Here is a 24,960-nt window from a genome sequence, read left to right as displayed (position 1 = left end):
ATCTTTAAGAACGCTACATGTTAAGTACTTCAAAAGCAGGCATACAGAAATACAAATTCTCTTTTTAAGCAGCTAATGCTCCTCTTCACTTATCAAATATAGAGTAAATGAACTGGAGTCTCAAATGCACAGTGTTCTGTCCTACCTCCCCCCCACTCCCCACTGCTTTCCTCCCTAAACAGACTCAAATTAAGTAGACTCAAACAAACCTCAGCTTAAAAAAGAAAATGACAAGCCAGTTTCACTTAATATGCCCTTGATGAATCAGTAAAAATATATATTTTTTAATTAAATATTGTCCTTTGAGTACATTTTGAATATTCTGTTTGACAACATGGGAAGTAAACATGAAGCCCTTTACCTGCATTCCCAAGTATGACTGTTCATTCCTGAGGAAAAAAGCACTGGTGCTACTGAGTTTCAAGCTGAACATTTTTCATGGAACGTCAGTTTTTACTTGAAAGAATAACTGACAAACTTTCATTTTTCAGACATGGGTATCTGGCAAACATTTTCTCAAAATGAATGAAGTGAACCTGTCACCTTAAGGAAAATCACTGACATTGTGGTTACCAATAATAAAACTCAAGTTTTTACATGAAAATTAGGATTTTACAAAATGTAATGTGTCATTATGAGCTTAACAGTTTTCTAGTACTTACTTTTCTGACCAGATCAGTGGTAATATTAGTTTAAAATTTTTAATTTAATCTAATTTTATCTTATTTTTATCGAATGAAATGTGTAACACTTGGAAGATCTGTGTTACTCCAATAGTTTCCAAATGACTAATGAATGATGTCACAAAATCATGTATGGGTGAAGAGAACTTTCCAAAGTGAAGAAGAGACCAATGGCTTTTAATATAACACAGTAGGAAAAGTTCCTTGGTATTGTTTCCGGTTCTACAATGCAACTAAACTTTCAGAAACCATAACTTGTTGAGATTTTTATATTATCAAAGAATATCCACAGGCACTTGAAAAGACTATTAAAATATTCTTCCTTTTTCCAATTCCATTATTTGCATGAGACCAGATTTTTCTAGATACTTCAGCCAAAATAACAATGCAACGGATTGAGTGTAGAAGAGTATCAGGATCCAACTTTCTTTTGTAAAGGCAGATATTAGAACTTTGAAAAAAATGTAAAATCATGGATCTCTAAATAAAAATACATTATTTATGTTAACATGCAATAGGTTTATTATTGGTATGTTTAAATGAATTAATAAATAAGCATTTAAAATACTCAGTTTTAATTTCTAATATAGTCAATATTGATAAAGACTATTTACATAAGCAAAAACTCCTTGGGGCCTGTAATAATTTTTATGAATACAAAGGAGTTCTGAGACCAAAAAGCTTGAGAATTACAATTTATCATCACTGAGAAAGCACAATTATTTTAAATGCTGCTTTGAATCAGAGCAAAGGAAATTGAAAAAGGAACAAGAATAAAGTTTTATAATCCTTTAAGGTTTGTCAGCATGCAACAATTTGCTTTCATTTACCAATGCAGCAAAGTTTATAGTTTTATCTGAAACTCTATCAAGTCGTTTAACTTATCTGTTAATTCAGAGTATTTATCAACATTACTTTTCTGGTAATAAAAATTTAAGAAGGGATTTTTAAAATAAAGTTAAGCCCCTATCTTTCAATCTCAGTTTCTACACCTTCATTGTTTCTAAGACATACTGATTTGTCTTTTCAGATATTTTTGACCAATTTATACCCACTAATATACACGTCTCTGTTCTCACTTCTCGCATATACAAGTAAAGCAATTAGTTGAGACTTAGGAAATTTGTCAATAAAAAGCTACCCAGATACTCTTAGACTGTAACTCCATAACAGCAAAGGCTCTAGGTAATTTAATACCCCTAGATCTAAAACAATGCCTAGATATATACTCTCTGCATTTTATTTTATGTAAATTATTCCACAAAGAAAAAATAGTTCCATAAAATACTGTCTGGCACAATAAATGTTAAATAAACGGGGTGACTGAATCCAGCCAATTGGGTCATCTCTAAACAAATATGCCTAACTAGAAATACTGCCATTTGTCAATTTCAACCCCACTATGTATACCCAGTTTTTCTTGAATATATAAACAATTTTGAGATTATAACAGAACAAAATCCTAAGGCTATTATGTATGAATCATTATCCAAATTGCATGAAACTAAACAAAGTGGCCTGCCACACTGATAGTGCTGAAATCTAGAATTGGGGTTGATTTTAATAAATACAGAGGTGGGGGAGAAGAACAGTCCTATGTTTTTAAAAAATATTTATTTAAAAATAAGATTTCTAAAAATACAGTACATAATACATTTCAAGAGAAGTAAAAACTCCACAATTTAAATTAAAAACAATCTGCAAAGAAAACAGAAATATTACATGAATAAAACTAAATCGTTAAAATAAATTAAAAACAAAACACCGTTCTTAAGCTAGATACATGGTTTGTTTTTCATTTTAAGAACCAGTGTCGACTTTTCATTTAAACAAGTATATCTCAGATACATACATGGCTCCCACTTGTCATTTTCCTCCCTCTTCTCAATCTATTCTCATATCCCTCAACTACCATTTTCCTTATCACCTTTAGCACAAGAAATGTCAGTGAAGATTGTTCTTTAAATGCTCTTAGGGTAACTGACAAGGTAAAACAGACACGCAGCAAAACAGCACTCAGATTTAAACATATGCACTGAATGAAAAAATGCCTGATAAATGTAAAAACAGGATCGTCATATGGCACTTGGAACATACCGCTATTGAAATAAGTCTTTTATTTTAGGGATATAATATTAGACACCATTGAGGTTGACACAAAATTTTAGGAGCTTGAAATATCACAAATTTTGCCTATTCATTAAACTTGCCAGTCACATTTTAAAAAGACTAATTCCAGGGACATAAAGCTCCTACAAGCAAGATCATCTACGCTCAGTTCTCCCAAAAGCCTATTCTATTCCCCCAGGTTAGACCTGCAACTTATTTGTCTGAGTATCTCCAATTGTGGAGAAACTTCTTCCTATTGTATCATTTAGTCGCTTTATTGTACCTATGCTAAAGTAGATATTTCTTTTTAATATTCATCTCTGGAGGAGAGCAGATAGTTGTGAATCTTCTACTATCCAATAACTTGAACAAATAACTGCATTCAGCCACATTAATTTAAGTAACACATAAACAAGCTGAGTAACTCAGAACTGATATTGTCACAACAAAATCTAGAAAATATATCGTTGACAGAGAGAGACAATGTTGTCTCTTCCCGTTTTGCTTTTAAATTTGTCTTTACCCCTAAAAATATGTACATCTGTATTTCTACATATCATTCAAATGATCCTAAGTCACATCTCACACTAGTTTGACTTGATTTTTTTCCATTCAGAATTCACTGCAAAACCATATACTGTATCTACATTCAAAGACAGAATGATTTTAGTTGATTGAAAACTATGCAAAACATTCTCAAATGTGATTGTCTACTTTTCCAGTACATACACACAGTTATCTTCTTGCCAAAATTTTTAATCATTTCAGCTACAGTTTTTTTAAGGACATTAAATGAGTGTTTTAGAAATCTGTGGAAAAAAATAGGGAACCAGGATAGTACACATAGCAGTATTACATTTGGACAACTACTTCTAAAGGATGTTCTCTCCCATTTTTTGTAAAATGAATCACTAAGCAGAATTAGTTTTAAAAATACTCTTAACTCTAACTTATGTAAAGTGAGTAACAACATCCAGGCTTTTTTTTGGGTAAAGTTCAATTTTCGTTTTGCTTTTAAATCAAAGTTTTGCATTTCCTCTTGGGCAAGAGTGTGTGTGTGTGCATGTGTGTGTGTGCATACATATATCACATATGCGTATATTTTTAAAACGTTCTTTAATTTTATCTTTATTCGCAAAACAGACAAATGGCAATTATCATTCTTTAATACCACTAAGGATCACACACACAAAGACGCGCGCACACACACACACACACACACACACACACAGATGCAAAATTCTTCATCTGTAATCAGAATGGGCCCTTAACTTCTCCTTTTAGCATTTTGCTTTAGCATTTATTAAAAGGACCCAACAAGCTACAGAGTTCATCTGTAGAGATAAGACTTATTATTTCTCATTTATTCCTGCAGAATAAAACAAAAAAATCTTGTGTAAAGTGTTTCAATTATCTTTTTAAGTTCGACCTATTAAACTACTTTTTAAAGTAGCCAATCTATACGAAAATACAAAATGAAAGACCATATTAAGTAAAAAAAAAAAACCTCTTTTTTTTTTTACTTTACTTTCTAAGCAAAAAAGAAAAAAACAGACCAAGTGAGAGACATTTAAAGCCAACTAAATTGAGGCAGCAGTGTGCAAAAACTAAGATCTATTAATCAAAATTGTTCTTAGTGACATTAAATTCTACTTTATAAACACAAGGATGTGAGAAGAAAACTCAGTGAACCAAAAAGAAAATTAACTCTTTGGTACGGGAATTAAAAATGTCACTCAATGCTAAAGTGAGTAGCACCAGGATGTCTTAGCTGTTGAGGCTGTGAAACACTAACTTCAGGCACCAGTAGTTCCAATGTTACCCGACACACCCTGGCAAGAACACCGAGTGTGCAATATGCAGACTAGCTCTCCCTTTACTTGACAGCCTACCCAGGTAAACCCTTATTTAGTCAACAGACAAGCAAAACCACAAAAAGACCACCTTACATTGCTACTGTTTTGTCCATATCTCTGTTTAGATATAAAGCTATCAATACCCAAAAGATCAGAGTGTTGAACAACTGTGGTAAGCACCACATTACATGTTACAGGGATTCAAAATACCAATAGCTACGGAGACCCTCAAGATATGAAAAACTGAAATAGTCCAAATTTTAAAGTGAAAAGCACCCTTTATATACAAACTGTTGATTTTCCCTCTGTTGACAGATTTTACTACAATACTTAGTATATCCTTTCTCTGCAAGAGGAGACTTATAAAAAGGTCCCAGCTTTTTCAGTCAAACCTTGGGCAACCTATTCATTTCTGCTTGGCATTAAGTAGCTGTACTTTTGCATAATTCCTGACACTTCATGTTAGCGTACACTCTACACTTCCGATATTTAAAATTCAAAATAATTTCTTAAAGGCATCGGACTAGCTGACAAGAATCAGCAATATACACTCCTTGGATAAAATAACTCAAACTAAACGCTTACATGCATCAACAACTCTTACAGTGAAACAGTGTCAACAAGAGATAAGGCTAAAATGATTGTAGCAGAGGAATTCTCTGACGTCACAGATTCTGTATCCAGTAAACCCTTCTGCTGAGATGCTGATTATACATGCTCTGTCTAGCCTTCTCTCCATCTTAATACTCTCTTTATCTAATTCTGGCTACTCACTACTCATTTGTACCTGTCCTCTATGGTAGACAAGGGAAAAAGGAAATAATAATAGTAAAAAAAATAATGATAATAGAAAATACCAATGACATAAGGATAAACACCATTACTATTTCTGTTTCAAATTAGCACTAGCAGGCAGTATTACAACATCTGAAGAACAGACAAAAATGTAGTAAATTTTGTTGTTAAAAATTGCACAATGATAATGAAAGGAGACATCAGAGAAAACACTTCCTGAAGTTAAACCATCATCATCCTAAATGCAGCTGAAATGCTAAATACTGATTGATATACATAAGAACAACATTGGTTCAAAATACTTCAAGCAAGTTGGTTCTATTACTTTCTCACATTCTGCTGAAGAATATTCTAGAATTCAATTGAGAATGGCTAAATTCAGAGCATAATGAAATTTGTGATTTACAGAGAAATTCAGAGGATTCTTAGGATCGAAAGTAACAAATGTGGACATTAAATAATACACTCATTCATTTGTTAATTATATGGTTACTAATACTAGCAAGTAGAACATACTAAATGTACATGACTTACTAACTACATTTGCCAGTACTTATATTTTTGAAAGCAACAGTAGTAGAATTGGGTAAAAAATCTAATACTTATATCTATTAATAAATTATTTAATGTTTGTAAGTGTAAACTGTACCAAGTAAATTCTAGATATATCTACATATATAGAGGTCATGTCAAAAACTTATTTAATGAAGCAGCAATAGTCTAGTAAACTTGAGCTAAGTAGTCTATTCATACATGAAGCACAAGGGAAGTAGACACTAGAGTAAAGTCCAGGGAAAGACTAGCAGCTCTGTTAATATTAATACCATTGTAAACTAGAGCTGGATACATTGTGATTTTATACCAACATATGTGAGAACATTCAAACTGCTCCATTATCTAACACATAGAAAGGTACGTGGTTATAATCAAAACACTTCATACTTCCTGGGTGGAGGTGTTGCCCTAACTCAAGTCTTTATGATGAGCATTAATACACCCTTTTGGGTGACACACCTTCAACTAATTATTTGTAGGAAAGTGACTTGAAAAAGCCTGATGAAGAACAGTTATAATTAGCCGCCATCCTTAGAGAAAAATACCTCTAAGCATTAGCAAACATTCACTGATGTTCATTCTGACAGAAGTTTTAACTTAGCTGTTACACTAAACTTTATGCTTATGTTCTCTATTTCTATTACTTAAAAGTAAACTATGCTTTCTTCTGTTCAAAGACATTAACATATTAATATTTTAAGTATATCTACCTCTTATGTTAACCACAAATATTTTTAATACAACTCTGAAGCAAAATAGTATTTTTTTCACAATGGAACATCAGCTAACAATATTTTTAAAATTCTGAACTCAGTCACTTTTTGCCTACAATCTTGAGCCCATAAACATTTTTGTTTGCAGAAAAGAAGAGCAACAAATATAATTGTTCAAGAGGTGCAATTTATAACAAGTACTTAACAACTACTTTCATTTCCAGAAGTCCAATTAATGACTTTGCTGAATGTAAAACATCCTTTAAAATACATTTCGCTTAAAGTGAAATGAAATGTTTATAACGAAATACTTCATCCAATATACAGATTACATCAGTAATCTCACTGCTTATAATTATTTTCTAATGCTCAACATCATTAGTTATTTTCAGGGTTATCCAGAATATATAATAAATTGGCTGCTAAAGCTACAGCTCTAACTCACAGTAGGAAAGTTAAAAAGAATGAAGAGAAGTATAGAAAGAATTATTAATCTCTTATTATTTTAATGCAATTGAATCAGTTAAAAAAATCATTCCAAAACTGGGATTAAAAAACTGAATGTTTTTTTTTAGATATTCAGTAAAACACATTAGACACTGGCTTGCCATTGTAACTACGATAATTTTGTTTTGTAATAAATTGGTAATTTTAAGGTAATGACTTTTTAATTCTAAGGACTTAATTTGCCAAAATAAGGTTCAAAATAAAATTCATGAAATGGTTTATATTTATTTATCCTGATCTGATATAAATTTGTCTGATAGTAAAAAATATAATATGAATATACATAAATGAAGCAAAGTAGTCATATATGTATGAACCAGACATCAGAATCATAAATAGGAACACATTAATTTTCATAAAACCTTACATTTTTGTACATAGACTTCCCTTAAGTTTGTACCTCTGAAATGTTCAGAATTTGGGTATACATTTCATTTGGGCAACAAATCTCTAGAGCCAGTATAATTACATCAATTAGCCAAAAGAGGGCGCAGAGAGCACACTAGAGTTTATGGACTCCCCAGGAAAGTGCCAGGTGTTCTCTCTCAAGTTGTCTAACAAGAATCATAAAACCCAGTTAGGTGTGCTAACTCTGAAATACTGAAAGTTACAGCATAAGTATATATAGATATACTTTATATAGATTCCTACATAAATATATTGATATGTAGCATTTCTGCCATTCAAACAAAAATAAATATATGCCTTGCCTAGTGCATTAGTTTGTATTCCAGTAATTTAGAGAAATCAGGTACAGAGGGATCAGGGAAGGTAAAGAGAAAGGTGGGAAGAGGTGCCCTAGAAGTGGGGAACCTAAGAAAACCAAGACCAGAAACCATTAGAGTGGGAAAGAGACCACCTCTTGATTCTCATTACTGAGACAGAGGTTGGCACTCAGTACCTCCCTGGTACCTTTCAAGGTAGCTACTGCTACCATATGAAGTATAAATTCGTCCATAAAGCTCTTTAGGGGGTCTTCACTTGGCTTTGCTGTTTTCTCAATGTCCTTATTTGAAAGGAATGTATACAGCATAAGGCATCTGACTGACATCTATCTACATTATCTATACATTACTCCTTATAACAGTTCAGTCACCAGGCCAAATTTGGTCAAAACCCAACCCATCTGCCTGGAATGAATATATGTACTAATTTTGTGGTTCATTAAGCTCTATAAATATACTTCTTATATTAAATTTACTATGAATCTTATCAGCACCAATAAATATTTCCATCTGCCACTAAGTTTTTAAATAATAAAGCACTGTAATCAGAACATGAAAGACATGGTACTTGTATCTCTGAGTAGACCTTATTCTATTATTTTAGGAGATATTTATAATTTCTAAAAAATAACCACAGTATAGTTAACTAGCTGACAATGGTAACCTTCTGTTTCATGATTTCTCAGGTATGACTCCTTACTACCAAAACTAACCAAAAAGAAAATATTGATATGCTCCAAGAACACTAGATACCCCTTCAATCCTCTCTTCAAGGGAAAGGCTGAGTACATAATTAGTTTTTTAAAGATATATGGATTTTGCAGTATTCTAATGGAAAAAAATTTTTAACTGAATTTTTTCAAACCATGCTAAATTTTTTCTCACACAAATATTCTATGCTTTCCAAGAGACCATCACAATTAGCAATTTAAATTTGTATAAGGCTAACAATGAATATAGATTATATTTTCTCATTTTAAGGTCATTTCCTAACATTGGCTACTAAAAATGGTCTCTCAATCCAGATTATAGTTGGTCAATTAAAATTTAATTTCAATCTGGGTGATTACAGGTACACAAAAGTTACTTTTACTAGTAACTTGCTATAAATAAAATTTCAAAATTAGTTGGCCAATATCTATTATATAAAAACCTTCAAGGTGTAATTTTAGATCTACTAGTAGGTAAACAAAAGTAAAAAGTATACATATATTTTTTTAAAGCACGATATTCTTCTTTATACTATACATTATATATTATCTAGTTATATTAGCTTTTTTTCTTTTTTGCGGTATGCGGGCCTCTCACTGTTGTGGCCTCTCCCGTTGCGGAGCACAGGCTCCGGAAGCGCAGGCCCAGCGGCCATGGCTCACGGGCCCAGCCGCTCCGCGGCATGTGGGATCTTCCCGGACCGGGGCACGAACCCGTGTCCCCTGCATCGGCATGCGGACTCTCAACCACTGCGCCACCAGGGGAGCCCTATACTAGCATTTTAAAAACATATGCATTCTAACATAACTACACTAGAAAAGGTATCAGTGGAATTATTGCAAATTCTTTACCCTTTTTGCTAATAAAAATCTTAGGGTAAAATAGGAACACATGCCTGTTTGGTCAAAAATTTCCCCTTGGAGCAAATATTTTAACAAAAACCAATAATTACAACAGTACAGGGGAAAGAAATGGGAAAGTTAATGTAAAAAAAATTAATCTTTCCTTTAAAATAAGGTAGGTAGTTGGTGTTTTACTTTAGTGGTGTTTTTGGTGAAGAGAAAAAAAAACATTAGAAAACTACTTCTAAGAAAACACTGTCCTTTTTGTTGCTGTTTTTGTTTTGTTGTTGTTGTTCAATCCTATATGCTAAATTTTAAAAAATCTTGCAGCACATACAAAAGGAAGTATAACATAAAATTGTATTTGAAAAAGAAAATTTACATATAAGGCGTATCAACTTTTGTAAAACCTAAAGAATGAAATTCAGATTTGGTTAGTACTGCTTAAGGGTGAAAATTTTAAATAAACATCCGAAGTTTCCCATAAAGTAAAATCTGTAACACTGTCAGTACTAAAAGAAATTATGTACAATTACTTCATCCCAATCACTGCCTTTTGAGTTTAATAACAAAAGCATTTAAAGAAATCCATGTGGAAAGCTAATTTGAAAGTAAACATGCTTTAAAACTTAAATATAGATCATGTATTAGTCCCACAACAGGATCAAGATCACTATTAAAATAAAGCCTGGGGCACATTATGATGCTTAAGATTGGTGGGTGGATTTTAATTGACTTGAAGACTGTCATAGTTCTATTATCAGAAAACCTGTAACGCATTTCCAGCACGGAGGACCCATCTGTGCCCACCATCCATCTGTTTAGACGTGATTGGCAAAGTGGTAGGGAACTCGCAGTGGTTGCCTCTGCCTGAAAGGAATAAACCACAGGATCTTCCAACGAGTGCCAAAAACTTCTGAGAAGGTCTGCTGCCATGGCTTTCGGGGCCTCGATCTACAGAAGACAGCATTATTAGTGAAAGACAGCACTCCCATGGTGCACTTCAGTCAGCTAAAACAATACAGGTTGGCTGGGGATCCATTACTGGACTCTGATGAATTGTGTCCCAGCATCACAAATACAGCTTTTCTTTCATTATGGCATGCAGCTGAGTTTTAACTCTGGATAGCAGATATTGTATCTGTGTCGTCAATCAACCTAGGGCAACTTTTGAAGCAGAGGAGAATCTCAGGATTAACAGAATGTGTGTCAACAACACAGTAGCAAATCTCTTTTGATGTATTTTCAGGACAAATAATTTAACTTACTTTAGTAGGACAAGGAACAAGAATGATCAGTACTTATTTTGTTTGAAAACTATCACGGCTAGAAGACCCCTACCCCTACTGTAAGACTGGGTTATGCTTGTAGCTCAGGTCTTAGAAAAGGCACCAAGAAAAAGCCATCATTATATTATCTTTCCACTACATGCACACATTTTTCAAATATAACCAGGTGTTTGCATTTTTAAATAAGAACACTACAGACTTCACTTTCATACTTACATTTCTTCACAACAGTTTGACATCTTTTCAATAGATGTTGTATCCTATTAAAAATCAAAAAAAAATACTCAGATATAACAGTTATCAAGGCTTGATTCTATATCTATTTCATGATGTTTTTAATCATATTCAGAGAATATTCTAAAGATATAAAAAGTTTATATATGGGTACTAAGCTGGGACAAAGTGAGAGTGGTAGTGTATATAAGGACAGATATACACTAGCAAATGCAAAATAGCTAGTTAGTGGGAAGCAGTCGCATAGCACAGGGAGATCAGCTCGGTGCTTTGTGACCACCTAGAGGGGTGGGATAGGGAGGGTGGGAGGGAGACGCAAGAGGGAGGGGACATGGGGATATATGTATACATACAGCTGATTCACTTTGTTATAAAGCAGAAACTAACACACCATTGTAAAGCAATTATACTTCAATGAAGATGTTAAAAAAAAGAATTTTAAATTATCTATGTACATTGCTGAAATTCCCTTGGAAAAACAGAATCAACATTATGTTGTGCTAAAGAGAACCAATTTATTCAATTACAACCCCCCCCCCAAAATTGTAGGAGTCTCACTTCATTAAAAAATAACCTTTTATTACACTTGCCTTCTTGATAATTCTTTTAAAAGTCTATATTTAATTCAACTGTCATTAAAAATGCATTAAAAAATAAATACCAAAATGATAAATGAAAGACACTATTGAACAGAAAACTGTCAAGAGCCAAAGAGCGCTACTGGTTATGGATTTCTGTAAACAAAGCCAAATTCAACAAGGCAATGTATGCATTTGCCGTACTACAACATTTATTACTCTGAAAAGGAAAGCTAACTGATTAGTGTTCTTTGGTAAAAAAACTTTTTTTTTTTTTCAAGAGAAAAACCAGTCCCTTCATAATAATGCAATTTCTCATTATGTGTTTTCTATAAAGCTGTTAACACAAATATATAAGAAAAACAACTCAATAAAGAGAAGAAAGCTTCTAGACATGCTGGTCTAATTCATGTTAATGGAAGACCCATCATTAGACTGAGAAACAGTGATGATAAGGAATATCCAAATAATCAAAACACAAATTATATAATCTTATTTTAGATATATATTTACATTTTAAATATACTTTTAAGTTGTACAAAAGAAAATATATTCTTTTAAATATACAAAAAAATCTTCCTCCTTTTATCCTTTCCTTTATTAGCTTCCTCAGATATAGCAGGTGGACTGCAGTTATTAAGCAATACTATTCATGCAAATATTTGTGGCTGCAACTCCAATTGGAAGAACTTATTTAGCTATAGAACTCTCTTCCAATAATACTACTGAAAAGCACCTTTACTTCAAAAAACTCTTTAAAGAAGTTACACGAATGGCTCAGAACATTAAATTCTTATGTATGAACAGTTGTCTAACTACGGTTGGCTCACATACAGGAAAACAAATCTATCATTTTTTATGTGACTAGTAACTAGTAACAGAGTTTCATTTCCAGATTTCCCAGTAATCTGTGTGGAGGCTATAGATTAGTCACTCTATAGTCACTAATTTCCTAGCATTTTCTGAAATTCATGGTTTCCAATGACAATTCTATTTATAATTAACCTTTCCTGGTTCTGTTGCATAATTTCCTCAAAATAATGTTTTACTTTGTGAAAACACAGTCTGCAAATACATAAAAAAATTTATTAAAGACTTAGAGGAAAGCTGGGGTCCTGGTTCCATATCAGAAAAAAAAAGTGAAGGAAGTAATTTAAATGGTATCTTAGAACTGATGGTGACAGGTTATTCCAAAACAATTAAGATAGCTTGCGCAAAAATGCAAAGGAAAAGACAGGAAAGAAATTTAAAAGTGTTATCAGGAAAGGTATATAAATGGCCCCAAATTGCAGGTGTAGATAACACTTAAAAGTGGAAACTATTTCAGGATAAGGAAGGCAATTACAAGGTTAGACTACTAGAACTAGCCAATGTTACAGGATATTTTTACTGTGCAGAAACTTAAAACTCGATTATAACTTTGAGGAATGTATTTGTGACAATAAAATGATCAATTTTAAGGACTTTGAATTTAGACTTCATATGGGAAAAGCTCTTATTTGCAAGTGCTTTTGACATCTTTCTAGAATCTGGTTCAAGAAATACGAGGAACACTACCTTTCAAGTCATCATAAACAGATTGTCATTCAATCAAAGGATGTGATGTCTACCATGACTTTATGAACAGGATTTGTGAGGCTAGCCAAAAAAGACTATTTTTTTCCACTAGAAATGGCAAATGCTTATCTCTCAGCTATCCAGAGTACTATTATAAGAAAAAAGAACAGCCAAACATGTCACAAAGTTTTTGCACTGGCATTTATACAGCATACTCAGGGAAACGCAAGTTATCATGCTATCGTATTTATATGCGCAATAGAAACAGCAAACTAGAAGAGAAGAGAGGTTACTACTGGCAGGAATATTGACAACCATAAGTTATTTCCAAGTGCCGAACTAGGTTTAATAAACTTTTTGTTTTGTTTTATTAAGCAGGGAATTGTGGAATATTTCACACATGAAAAATAAACTAAAAATATTTAAAATAGATTTTAGTGCAGCTAATTCCATTCAACATAAAAGACTCAATACCTTTAGTGACTATCACAAAAATTACCAAAAAGGTAATTGCTATCTTCACGGAGTATATTTTATAAATTCTTAGTTATATGTAAAACAGCTATCTAGAAAAACTCACTCTTCAAGGAATGATAAGAAACACATTTTTATTGTATTATCTACAATCAAAATACCTTATTTCCAAAGAAATATTTATGTATTGATTATGGTCTAATGATAAAAATATCCAAGACTTCTGCCAGTCTGCATAACTGAGATAAATGAGAATGCTTTCCTATTTTAAAAACCGGAAGTTTATCTTCTAAAAAAAAAGAATAAACTAGAAACAAGAAAGACTTACAGAAATATAGGGCTCAAGTATTTTATCAACTATACTTTATCTTCTCCTGATGGCTCATCTTACTCTAAGAAATTATCTTTCAGGTTCAGTCTAAGGAAATATGTTTGACTTAAAAGAAAACTGTATCTCAACTAGTAAGATTATAACTGGAATGGAAAAAAAAAGTTTCTAATAGGAAGGGGGAGGGAGGTATTTATTGCCTATTGGAAAAATTGAGGGGGGGGGAGGTGAGAGGCAAAGAGCAAGAATTTATCACCAGATGTTTCCTGGTTAACAGACCTGAGAATCTAGTCCTCTTGGAATAGACAGCTTGATGATACAATCCATCCAACTAACTCATTCTGCTTTGAGTTCATTCTCACAAAGTAACACTTTGCCATATATGTTGTTGTACAGGAGAAAGAATGTACTGCAGACTCCTTTGGTACCTGACAATCATACATAAGGGAATAAATAGTCAACCTGGTTTATATGACTATCACTTTTGAGTCTAGAAGTAGAGTCACTGCTTCTGGGCCTGATTAACCCTGGAAACATTTTCAAAATGGAGTTTCCAGATCTGTCAAACTGAAGATCTGAGGAAAGTAAGAACATTCTATCAGAAAGTCTCCTTGAAGACAGTTCGATCTAACCTCAAGGATCGCCTGCACTCTTTAGTCTTATCATAGGTCTTGTCGATGCTTTTAACTCTACTGCACATACCTGATTCAATGACTCTGCTGATTTAACCTGGAGTAAAAAACACTATTAAGGAAAGTTTATCACAACTAGAGATTATATACCTGTTTTGTCTACTACTGATTTCTGCTAATTCTAAAATAGACTTTTGCTTAACTTCCTAGAATTTCTGCTCAACATACAGAGAGCAACTCATTTAACTTTGTGTCTTTCATAGCACCGAACAGCACAAATTATTCAAAGTGGGTACTCAATATATGTTTGCAGCACTAAACTAATTGAACATGGACAGAAATAACATGATTCCTTATCTTTAATTTTTTTCAATCCAAAAAGAGAAAACTTTCTGTTAACCTTAGCTCTCTCTCCTCCTTTGAAGCCAGAACTCACTACTATATTACGCACTTGAAATAAATGGTTCATAAGCATCCATCTCCAACAGAGGACCAGCTACATCTTTTATTAGAGATCTTAAGTTAACAGAGACATTTAATCAATCATGAAACCAAACTGAGAAGGCAGTAGATGTTACTTTGATAGCCACTTAAAACATTTCTTTCCAACACAATTCCCATACTCCTCTTCATCAAGCCATTTTCTGGCTGTATAAAACCTTAAGAAAGTTACTAAAATTCTGTATCTCAATTTTCAAATACTACTATTTACCTCATAGATTTTTGTAGAAATTAAATGAGTTAATATGTTAGAGTCCTTAATAACTCCTCAATAAATGACAGGCCTAAGTTTTTATTGTAGGGCTTGGAGCTATCTTAATTACATTAGAATGTAACTAGAAAAATTTATGTTTAAACAAACAAGTGTTTTTTATAATCAAAGATAAAATGACATGGACTGTAGGAGACTACACAGATAAAATCCAATGTCCACAAGGGGCTTATAATCTAGTTGAAAAAATAAGTACTAAGTACATAAAACATGATTCATTTACTCATTTATTGTCTATCAAAAATTTACTAAGTACATATTATGACACAGTCCTTAGCAACAGGAGCTTACAGTCTAGTGAAAGTAGTTAAACATACAAGAAATAATTATACAGGAATATACCGAGGATGTCAGAGAGGAGGATTATATACAATAACATATATAAATAAGCCATACGCTATTTAGAAACAGCTGAAAACTTACGTTTGCAATCAACAATCAAATCAAGGTCAACTACTCTTACATTTTTAGTACAAAACTATACTTTCATAAGATTTTCGGTTATCAGTAGAAGTAATGGGATAATGTGCCCCTTTGGCTGGAATTTGAAAAGTAATTAATATAGTGATAGACTGTGACAGAGAGAAGCATATGAATCACTGTGGAAAAAGATCTAAAAGTTAACTATAAATATAAAATTCACTGTTTTCTCCAATCCTATAAAGTTGTAAATTCAGATTAAAAATTCACGTGGATTCAGAACATGAACAATAACATGGGAAAAACAGCAATTACAACTCATAAATGTTTAGCTTCCTTACCAAAAAAAAAGCATCTATTTAATCACTCAAGCTATTCATCATGTTTTAAGAAAATTAAAATGCACTATTCTTATTGAAAAAAATCTACAGAAATAGATTTAAGTTGTTTTAAATTACTTTCAAGAAGTTTATTACATTGAGTAAAGAGAGAGGATGCAATATAAATACATTTTCACATAGGAACACGTTTATGCTAAAGAGCAATCCACTTCCACACATAATAATTACGATGCTAGCAGGAATTTTTAGAAAGAAAGCTTTTCTATTACTATGCAATGTAACACAGTATGTATTTAAACTAATTCCTTGGCGAGGGGGAACCTAGTTTCTATAAAGTTCTCTACTGTATCCAAAATTCAAAGAAATATTATAGCCAATATTAGAATATGACATTAAAAACATATAAGAAGTAACAATTTAAATTTTAATGATTCTTCTAGGTTTTAAAACAGCTACAGAGAAGATACTTCCTATAATATTATAATTAGAAATACTGTATTAAAAATATATTTTGTTTTTATTAAATGAAAACATAATTCAGAAAGGAAGACAAAATGCTGTACAGAGCTCCCTTTACAGAAATGTAAGTGAGCTGGGTTCAGCATAATTAGCAACGATTTCCATATTTGCAATGCTGATTTGGAGTTGAGTAAAGCAAACGTAATTTGTACAGAGACTATACCGAATGCTGTTAATTCACCACACTGATTCAGGGGATACTTAGCAGAATTTCATTATAAGGATTAATAATCTCAGGACTACATTTCTAGGTACATGTTAAAAGGCAGGTAAGTCCAAGAATCATCTGATTAATAAGAATGTTATTTAATAGATAATGCCATTTAAACTAATTTAACATTTTGAACACAAGATACTTTTCATTGTACAACATAATCAAGTTAAAATTAAGTCACTCCTGCATCTGTGATTCTGTCTATATTTATTTAGGTAATCATGAGCCAGTATTTAGGGGGGAAAACATTTTCTCCCTTTATTTTGAAAAGCTTTGCTTTAAGCTATCTTTAGTAATTCAAGTAGAGTCCAACAATAGTTACCTGTGAGACCAAATATAAAAAGCTCAATTTCTTTCTTTGAGAATTTAAAGCCTTTTACAAAATTTCAACTAAATATATCTTCCCCACCCCACCCTCAATCTCACCACAACTGAGAAAAGCACTAAGCTCCAGAGACGCCATCAAAAGCTTAAGCTTTTACACAAACTCCACGGTGCCCTGAAAACAAAAATGCTTGTATACAAAATTTAGATAAACTGTCAGAGCAGTGTCATGGTATACAATAGCTCACTGTCAGACCCTCACCAGAAGGCGCTGTACCAGCTGTTACAGAGCTTCTTGATTAACTCTCTCCAAGCCCAGCAACTCAAAACATGACTAATACAATCACCCAGCACTCTTAGTGTTGGTGCTCATCAGAATGGACATTATTCTTGGCTGTGTGTGAACTACTGCTCAATAAGAAATTCTGACATCAATTACAATAATGACAACATCACTATCCATTTCATTCAGAAACAAACAAAAAGGCTAAACGGTCTAAGTAAGGAATAATTAGAATAATCTGTTCCCTAACTAAATAAAGAATGCTTCAAAGCAGACTTTGAAAACACTTTAACTTCAGTATTAATTTTAGTAAAAAGGAACAAACATATATAGTTAAATCTTGTTTAAAATTAAATCTAAAAATAATCAAAGGTAATCCTTTAAAATTGGGTTTAAGATTAGTCTGTTCCATAGAAACATCAGGTTGTGTTGAGATCTTTTAACCTTGGAAATGGGATTAGAAATCCACTGTTTTTAAATTTAAGTAATTTCTAATTATTTTATCTGGGTCACAGATAATCTGCTCTTACTAGGTCTAAAATGACAACAGATTATCATTACTATGATTATCCTGTTACCTTCTACTATCAATAAGATGGGATTTTTCCTCTTATACAGGAGAGAAATGATTTTTCCAAGTAAGAACAAATAATGGGGAAAAATTACTGAAAATTAATACACTGCTTCCTCAAAACCTCAACCTAAACCTAAATAGAGATAGCACTTGTTTTGCTTGTTTATAGTCTAATAGGCCTATAGTCAAGCTATGTAATTACATAGTTTCTATAATGAAATGATACTCCCACCAGTGTTTTCCCAAAATGCCTCTTGGTCTTTGGGGGCAGGAGTAGGGGAAGGAGGAAGACATCGATGAAGTAATTAAATTCACTGTGATTCTTTCTCCCCCTTTTCTTTCTTATGCTAACTGACAAATTCGTCACTGCTTTCACACTGTAAAGAGAGATCCATGGATTCAGATTATGACAAAAACATGTCCAGATGTGAAATGTCCTTTAGGCAGTATTAATTTTTTATAAAATGAAACAGCAAGCATATTTTATAAAGAAAGGAAGCAAAATCTATATTTTAAATTTTAATTTTAATATTAAATACTATTTTTAAATACTAATAATTCATTAGATTTAAAATTAAATACTGAATGCATAACAACTTCAAATAATTAAGCCCTAAAGAACCTTAAATCAATGTGGGGAGGAGTGAATTCTGGAAACCTTTAAAAAATGTTTTTTTCATTCAAAAAGAGTGGTACTTGAAGTTCACTATGAAAGCCCAGGTAAATGGAATTGAAATTTACTGTAATTTTTTTAAGTACTTAGATTCAAGAGGAAGTACAGTGCCTAAAGGTTGGACTAACAAATGGAATATATTCTCTCTCTTAATGCTTGCATTCCTTTTTAAATGTTTCACAAATATATAATTTCCAAAGACATGAGACCTGTCTAGCACAGAGTGTTCTGAGAGGGTACTAAATGTATACAGAAAGAGATGAGACTTGGGGAGAGAGCATTATTTAACAAATGTGGTTTCTACTCAGTTTTAGAAATATCACAACATCAGACCCAATCTCCCTGTCTTAAAATGGTGAAATGTTGTTCAATATTATAGCAAAAGAGAAAATCATGCAATTTGAAAATTAATATTAACATACTGGTAGTACGGAATAGTCAGAAAGGAACCTGATACTATATACCCTTCAAAAACCAGCAAATACTATAAATAACTTTATGTCCAACTCAGAAGTGATTACTAAAATTTGAGAATAGGAATTCTTAAAATATCTTGAAGTCTTTGCTGCCAAACCCCACTTTCTGCTTAGGTGAGAAGGAAACTGTTACCCTCAGCTATAAACCTCTGACGGCTCTCAGAAGTAACTTGTAGTCTTAACAGCAACACTCTCAAACATCCATTTCCAGTCATTAATCATAAGAAATTGGGGGAAATCAGAGAAACTTCATTCCAGGAAATATAAATATATACCAATGATTTGGGCAAATTCAAAAGTGGAAATTCAAAAATGCAAGCATAACCTGGCAATTTAGACTTGACTTATGAATAGGCTATAAAGTAATTATGAATGAGTATAAAAGCAGAGAAAAAAGATGTTAGGGGAAGACCTATTCTCGTCCACAGGAATGTGATTAATATCATGTTATTTATCATCATCACTAGATAAATCACAAGAGATATTAGAAAACATTTCAAGCCACTGAACAATAATAAAAACATATTTAAACAGACATTATACAATCCATGAATGTCCAATAAGCACATGAAGAAGTGTTCAGTATCATTAGTCATCAAGGAAATGCAAATTAAACCAACCAGATACTATTAAAACCTACTAGAACAGCTGCAATTAAAAAGACTGACAACAATAAATGCTGATGAGGATGTGGAGCAACCAGAATTCTCATACATTGTTGGTCAGAGTGCAAAATGATACAGTTGCTTGGGGAAAAGGCCTGGCAATTTCTTATGAAATAAAAGATAAACCTGTCTCAAGTGACCAGCAATTCTTCTCCTAGGTATTTACCCAAGAAAATGAAAACATGTTTCCACAAAAAGACTTGAACAAGAATGTTCACAGCGTTTTTACTCATAATTACCAAAACCTGGAACCAGACCAGTTGTCTTTTAATAGAATGGATAAACAAACTGTGGTATAGTCATACAATGGAATACTACTCAGCAATAAAAAAAATTATCAATACATGCAACAATATGGATGAATCAAAAAAACATTATATTGAAAGAAAGGAGACATATTAATGGGTATATATGAAATTCTATAACCAATACTAATCTGTGATGGATGGGAAAAATACAACAGATCACTGCTGCCTCTGCAGAGGATATGGACTTACTGATATGAGGCATGACGGAACTTTCTAGGGTGATGGTAATATTCTCTGTTGTGAAAGGGGTTTGAGTTGCACATGTGTGCATTTATGTCTTTCATTGTATGTAAAATTTGCCTCAAAGGAAAAAACATAAACAAGCACTGAGCTCCAGTTAATGATTTGTGTGGTGAACTATCTGATGCTGCAAATTACTTTGATATATATTACAACATACAATGGACTGATGGACAATTTGAAGTGAGATAAAGCAAATACTCTAAAATGTTAATTGTGGTTGAGGATTCACTGTAAGATTCTTTAAAATTTCCTGTGTTTAAAATTCTTCCTATAAAATCTAGAGGGGAAAGGTTATTATGAGTACCTTGCAAAATATTAAAACAATGGTTACACAATAAATATGTTTTCCTTCCATTTCTGACTGCATTCTTCCAGTTTTCTTCAGAGGCCAGTACCATTACTAGTATCTCATGTGTCTTTCCACAGATAGTCTTTGCATATAGATAGAGGGATAGAGAGAGTTACCTCCGCATTATTTCTTTTTTTTGAATGTTTTTATTAACATTTCTTATTAAACCATAAGAGAAAAGAATACCTGAACAGAAAACAGACAAAGGACATCAACAAACCATATATAAAATGAATAAATAAATGAATGAATGTGAACAAATGAATAAAATTAACATTTAATTTATGCCAGAAATATTCTTTTTTTGTTAACAGCTTTATTGACATATAATTCATATACCATAAAATTCACCCATTTAAAGTATACAATTCAGTGGTTTTTTAGTATGTTCACAGAGTCATACAATCATCACCACAATCAATTTTAGAACATGTTCATCACCCTATGAAAGAAACTCTGTACCCTTTAGCCATTATCTCCAGCCCCCACTAGCTCCCCAACCCCACACAACCACTAATCTACTTTGTCTCTATAGACTTGCCTATTCTGGACATATCATTAAATGGAATGATACAAATATGTGACCTTTTGTGACTGGTTTCTTTCACTTAGCATAATGCTCTCAAGGTTCATCTATGGTGTTGTATGCATCAGTACTTCACTTCTTCTTATGGCCAAATAATATTCCATTTTATGGATATATACCACATTTTGTATATATCCATTCACCAGCTGATAGATATCTGGATTGCTGAGAGTTTTGGTCTATTATGACTAATGCTGCTATAAATATTCATGTACAGATTTTTATGTGAACATACATTTCATTTCTCTTAGGTACATACCTAGGCGTGGAATTGCTGAATCAAAACATAACTCATGTTTACTTATAGAATGGTCAGACTATTCTGTAAAGTATCTGCACCATTTTACATTCCCACTAGTAGTGCATGAGGGTTCTGCTTCCTCTGCATCCTCACTGACCTTTGTTATTACCTTTTTTTATTATAGCCTCCTAGTGTGCATGAGAAGTGATACCTAATTATGGTTTTGATTTTCATTTCCCTGATGACTAATGATGTTGAGCATCTTTTCATGCAGTATTTATTGTCCATTTGTATCTTCTTGGAAGAAATGTCCATTCAGATCCTTTCCCCATGCTTTAATTAGATTGCCTTCTTATTACTGAGTTTAAGAGTTCTTTATTCTAGATACAAGTCCCTTATCAGATACACAATATTTTCTCCCATTCTGTGAGCTGTCCTTTCACTTTCTTGATAGCATCCTTTGAAGTGCAAAAGTTTACAGTTTTGAGTAAGTCCAAATTATCTTTTTTTTCTTTATTTACACTTTTGGTTTCATATCTAGGATATTATTTCCTAGTCTAAGATTTAGTATTGCCTAATCCTTAGTATTGCCTAATCCTATGTTTTCTTCTAGGAGTTTTATAACTTTAGATCTTATATTCAGGTCTATGATCCATTTTGAGTTAATTTACATATATGGTATGAGGTAAGGGCCCAACTTCATTCTTCTGCATGTGGATATCTAGCTGTCCCAGCAGTATTTGTTGAAAAGACTTTTCTTTCCCCTATTGAATAGTCTTGCTACTCTTGCTGAAAAACTGACTGACCATAGATATATATGTCTATTTCTGGACTCTCAATTCTATTTCATCTATCCTTATGCCAGTACAACACTTTCTTGATTACTGTTGCTTTAAAGTAAGTTTTGATGCATTTTCTTACATTTTTTTCCACTGAATATAGTCTTATAAACACTTAAGTTTTCATACACTATATCAATATAACAATGAAGATCTTTTTTAATATACACACTTATTTACACACGTGTGAAAAAACAGTATCTAGAGGTGGTCAAAAGGGTTGTGCCTTTAAAATTTTGATAGACATTGACAATTTGCCCTTCAAAAAGTTTATACCAATTTATACCCCCGCCAACAACATACGAAAAAGCCTATTTACTCTGCATCTTCTGCAATGCAGTGTATTTCCAAACTTTTAAATCCTTAACCAATGTTATTTTTCTCATTTTTAAAATCTTTTCTGTTGTGACAAATCCACTTTGGCTAATAAATACATTAAAAAAACCCGTTTAATTACTAATAAAATGTTTCCACCAGCAACATTCCATTTTTTGGAATTTACCTTAAGTTACTAGTTTAAAGAGGAAAAAGAGATGTTCAAAGAGGTATTTGTAATACAGAAAAAAAAGATTGCATAGTAGATGCTGATCAACAGAAAAATGATTAATTAAAATATGTTATGTTCACTAAATAGTATATCCAACTATTAAAAACTATAAACATGATGTCTGTAGCCATATAAAAATACTTTAATCTAATTTTTAAAAGCAGGATACAAAATTATATGTACACTCTGTACACTGATTATAACTACTTTAAAATTACACAGGCATACGGAAATGGAAATACATAAATGACTACGGATAAGTTTCCTCTTTAATTTCTAAACTTCCTGTAACTTTTTAGAATTAAGTTCGTAATTAGGCAATATGTTCACAAATACATTACTTTACATTAAAAATATACTTACTGTGATGATGCCAATTAGTTGAGTATAAAAGAGTCCAGTTATTCCAACGAACATTGTAATGCCCATAAAGGCAGCTAGTCTCATTATGGCCAATTCATGTCTAACAACAAAGAGGTCCTATAAGAAGAAAAAGAAAATCTTAAAAACAATTCAAAAATTACTTACAGTTGCAATAATAAAGAATTGAGCCATAACATTTTCCCTTATTATCTTAAAAGAACTACTCTCCCCATTTTTTAGTTTATTCCACTTCATAAACATATAAATATTTGAAAATTTCAAAAATAGTTGTTTTTAATTCATAGTAGCAAGCTGAAAAATGGGATTTTACTACTCAATTGTCATAAAAACTCCTAATCCTAAAGTTGCAAATTAGCCATGCTCATCTACTATTTGGAGCAAAAACAAAACAGAAAACCCTCCAAAAATCAAAAAAACAAAAACAAAACAGATGGTGTACAATCTCTGGTTCAACAAAAGGAAATTTTATTATGGTACTGCTAAAAAGCTTGAATGCACAAACCTGATTCATAATATTAAAGTTCAAGTGGCCAAGATACCTAGAGATTATGTATTTTAGTCAAAATGAGGGGGTAACACAAATAATAGGATCACATGAACAGCCCTCTGCAAGACCAACTCATTCATTCATCCATCCACTCACTCAACTACCACTGCCAAGCACTGAGCTATGTAGTAGAAATGTAAAAAGGATAAAGATATGGTCTGTGCCCTCAAGAAGTATGCAGTTTATTCAGAGAGAGAGCCCAACTCTGCAAAACTCCAAAACAATGTGATATATACTTTAACAGGAATGTGTGCACAGAGGACAGTAGAAACATAAAGGAATGCCTAGACAGGAGACAGAAATGGAAACGCTGTGAGGGAAAACTGATTGTCCAGCCCAGGGCATGAAAATGAGGGTCTTGAAAGTGATCCAAAGAAACTGTGGCAGGAGGTCAGGAAAACCAGGAGAAGCCATTTCATTTACCCTCACTGTTCTTTCACTCTCTCTCCCTTGTCTGGCCAGGCTGTTCCAGTCGAGGGAGAGAGAGTGAAAGAACAAAGACTTCTGGAAACCTGTAGTTACTAAGCTTTGGAATAAAATAGCCACAGTGGATAAAAAGCAACAAACGAATGGGAAGGACCCCAAAACATAACCACACACATGCTCTTTTAATACTGATTCAGGTTAAGGCTTAAAGGTACCCTGGTAGCAATATCAGAAACAGGGGGTCACCGAACATAATGATCTTGTTTGAAACAAAAGAACTGATGCTTTTCTGTGTGGCACAGTGATCATCCATCTGACTTAAGCAAAACTCTGAGTCCACACCCAAACCACTCAGTTTATTAGCCAGGGAAAACTTAAAATTCACCAAGATACTTAAGGTGTTATGTAACAGTTACATATTAGTTTTGACTATTTCAAAATTTCACTAAAAAGAGCCTAATGCAAAATCCTTACCAAACATGTAAAGAGGAAAAGATGGGGCTATGAATGATATTAAAAATTCAAACAGTAAACTCTGCTATTATGCTGTATGAAAACACAAATATGTTCCAACATGATTGATACATTAAGCAACAACTTGAGCATAGCAAGACTCTTGTGTTTGTTTATGTGTGATTTTA

At 32.6% G+C, this 24,960-nt stretch overlaps 1 protein-coding gene across 6 annotated transcripts in view; it reads right to left on the bottom strand.

Annotated features, from left to right (window-relative positions):
- Positions 1–2,278: 2,278 nt before the first annotated feature.
- The window catches only part of ZDHHC21 (zinc finger DHHC-type palmitoyltransferase 21), a 76,952-nt gene continuing 54,270 nt past the window's right edge, over positions 2,279–24,960 (bottom strand). For 4 of the 6 annotated variants that reach the window (XM_033439763.2, XM_033439764.2, XM_049710697.1 and 1 more), the window contains 3 exons: positions 23,326–23,442; positions 11,002–11,045; positions 2,279–10,450 (listed from right to left, as the gene is read on the bottom strand). In XM_033439763.2, the coding sequence (XP_033295654.1) occupies positions 10,318–10,450; positions 11,002–11,045; positions 23,326–23,442 (294 nt within the window). In that variant the 3' untranslated portion in view covers positions 2,279–10,317. Of the gene's footprint in view, positions 10,451–11,001; positions 11,046–14,235; positions 14,385–20,099; positions 22,035–23,325; positions 23,443–24,960 lie in introns of those variants that run through there. The other 2 variants (XR_004486661.2, XM_049710698.1) reach the window with 2 other exon arrangements.

The sequence above is a fragment of the Orcinus orca genome, chromosome 6, assembly GCF_937001465.1.
Source record: "Orcinus orca chromosome 6, mOrcOrc1.1, whole genome shotgun sequence".
In the NCBI taxonomy this organism is placed as follows: domain Eukaryota; kingdom Metazoa; phylum Chordata; class Mammalia; order Artiodactyla; family Delphinidae; genus Orcinus; species Orcinus orca.
Note: the sequence above shows the minus strand (reverse complement) of the source record. Positions and strands in the feature narration are given on the sequence as shown.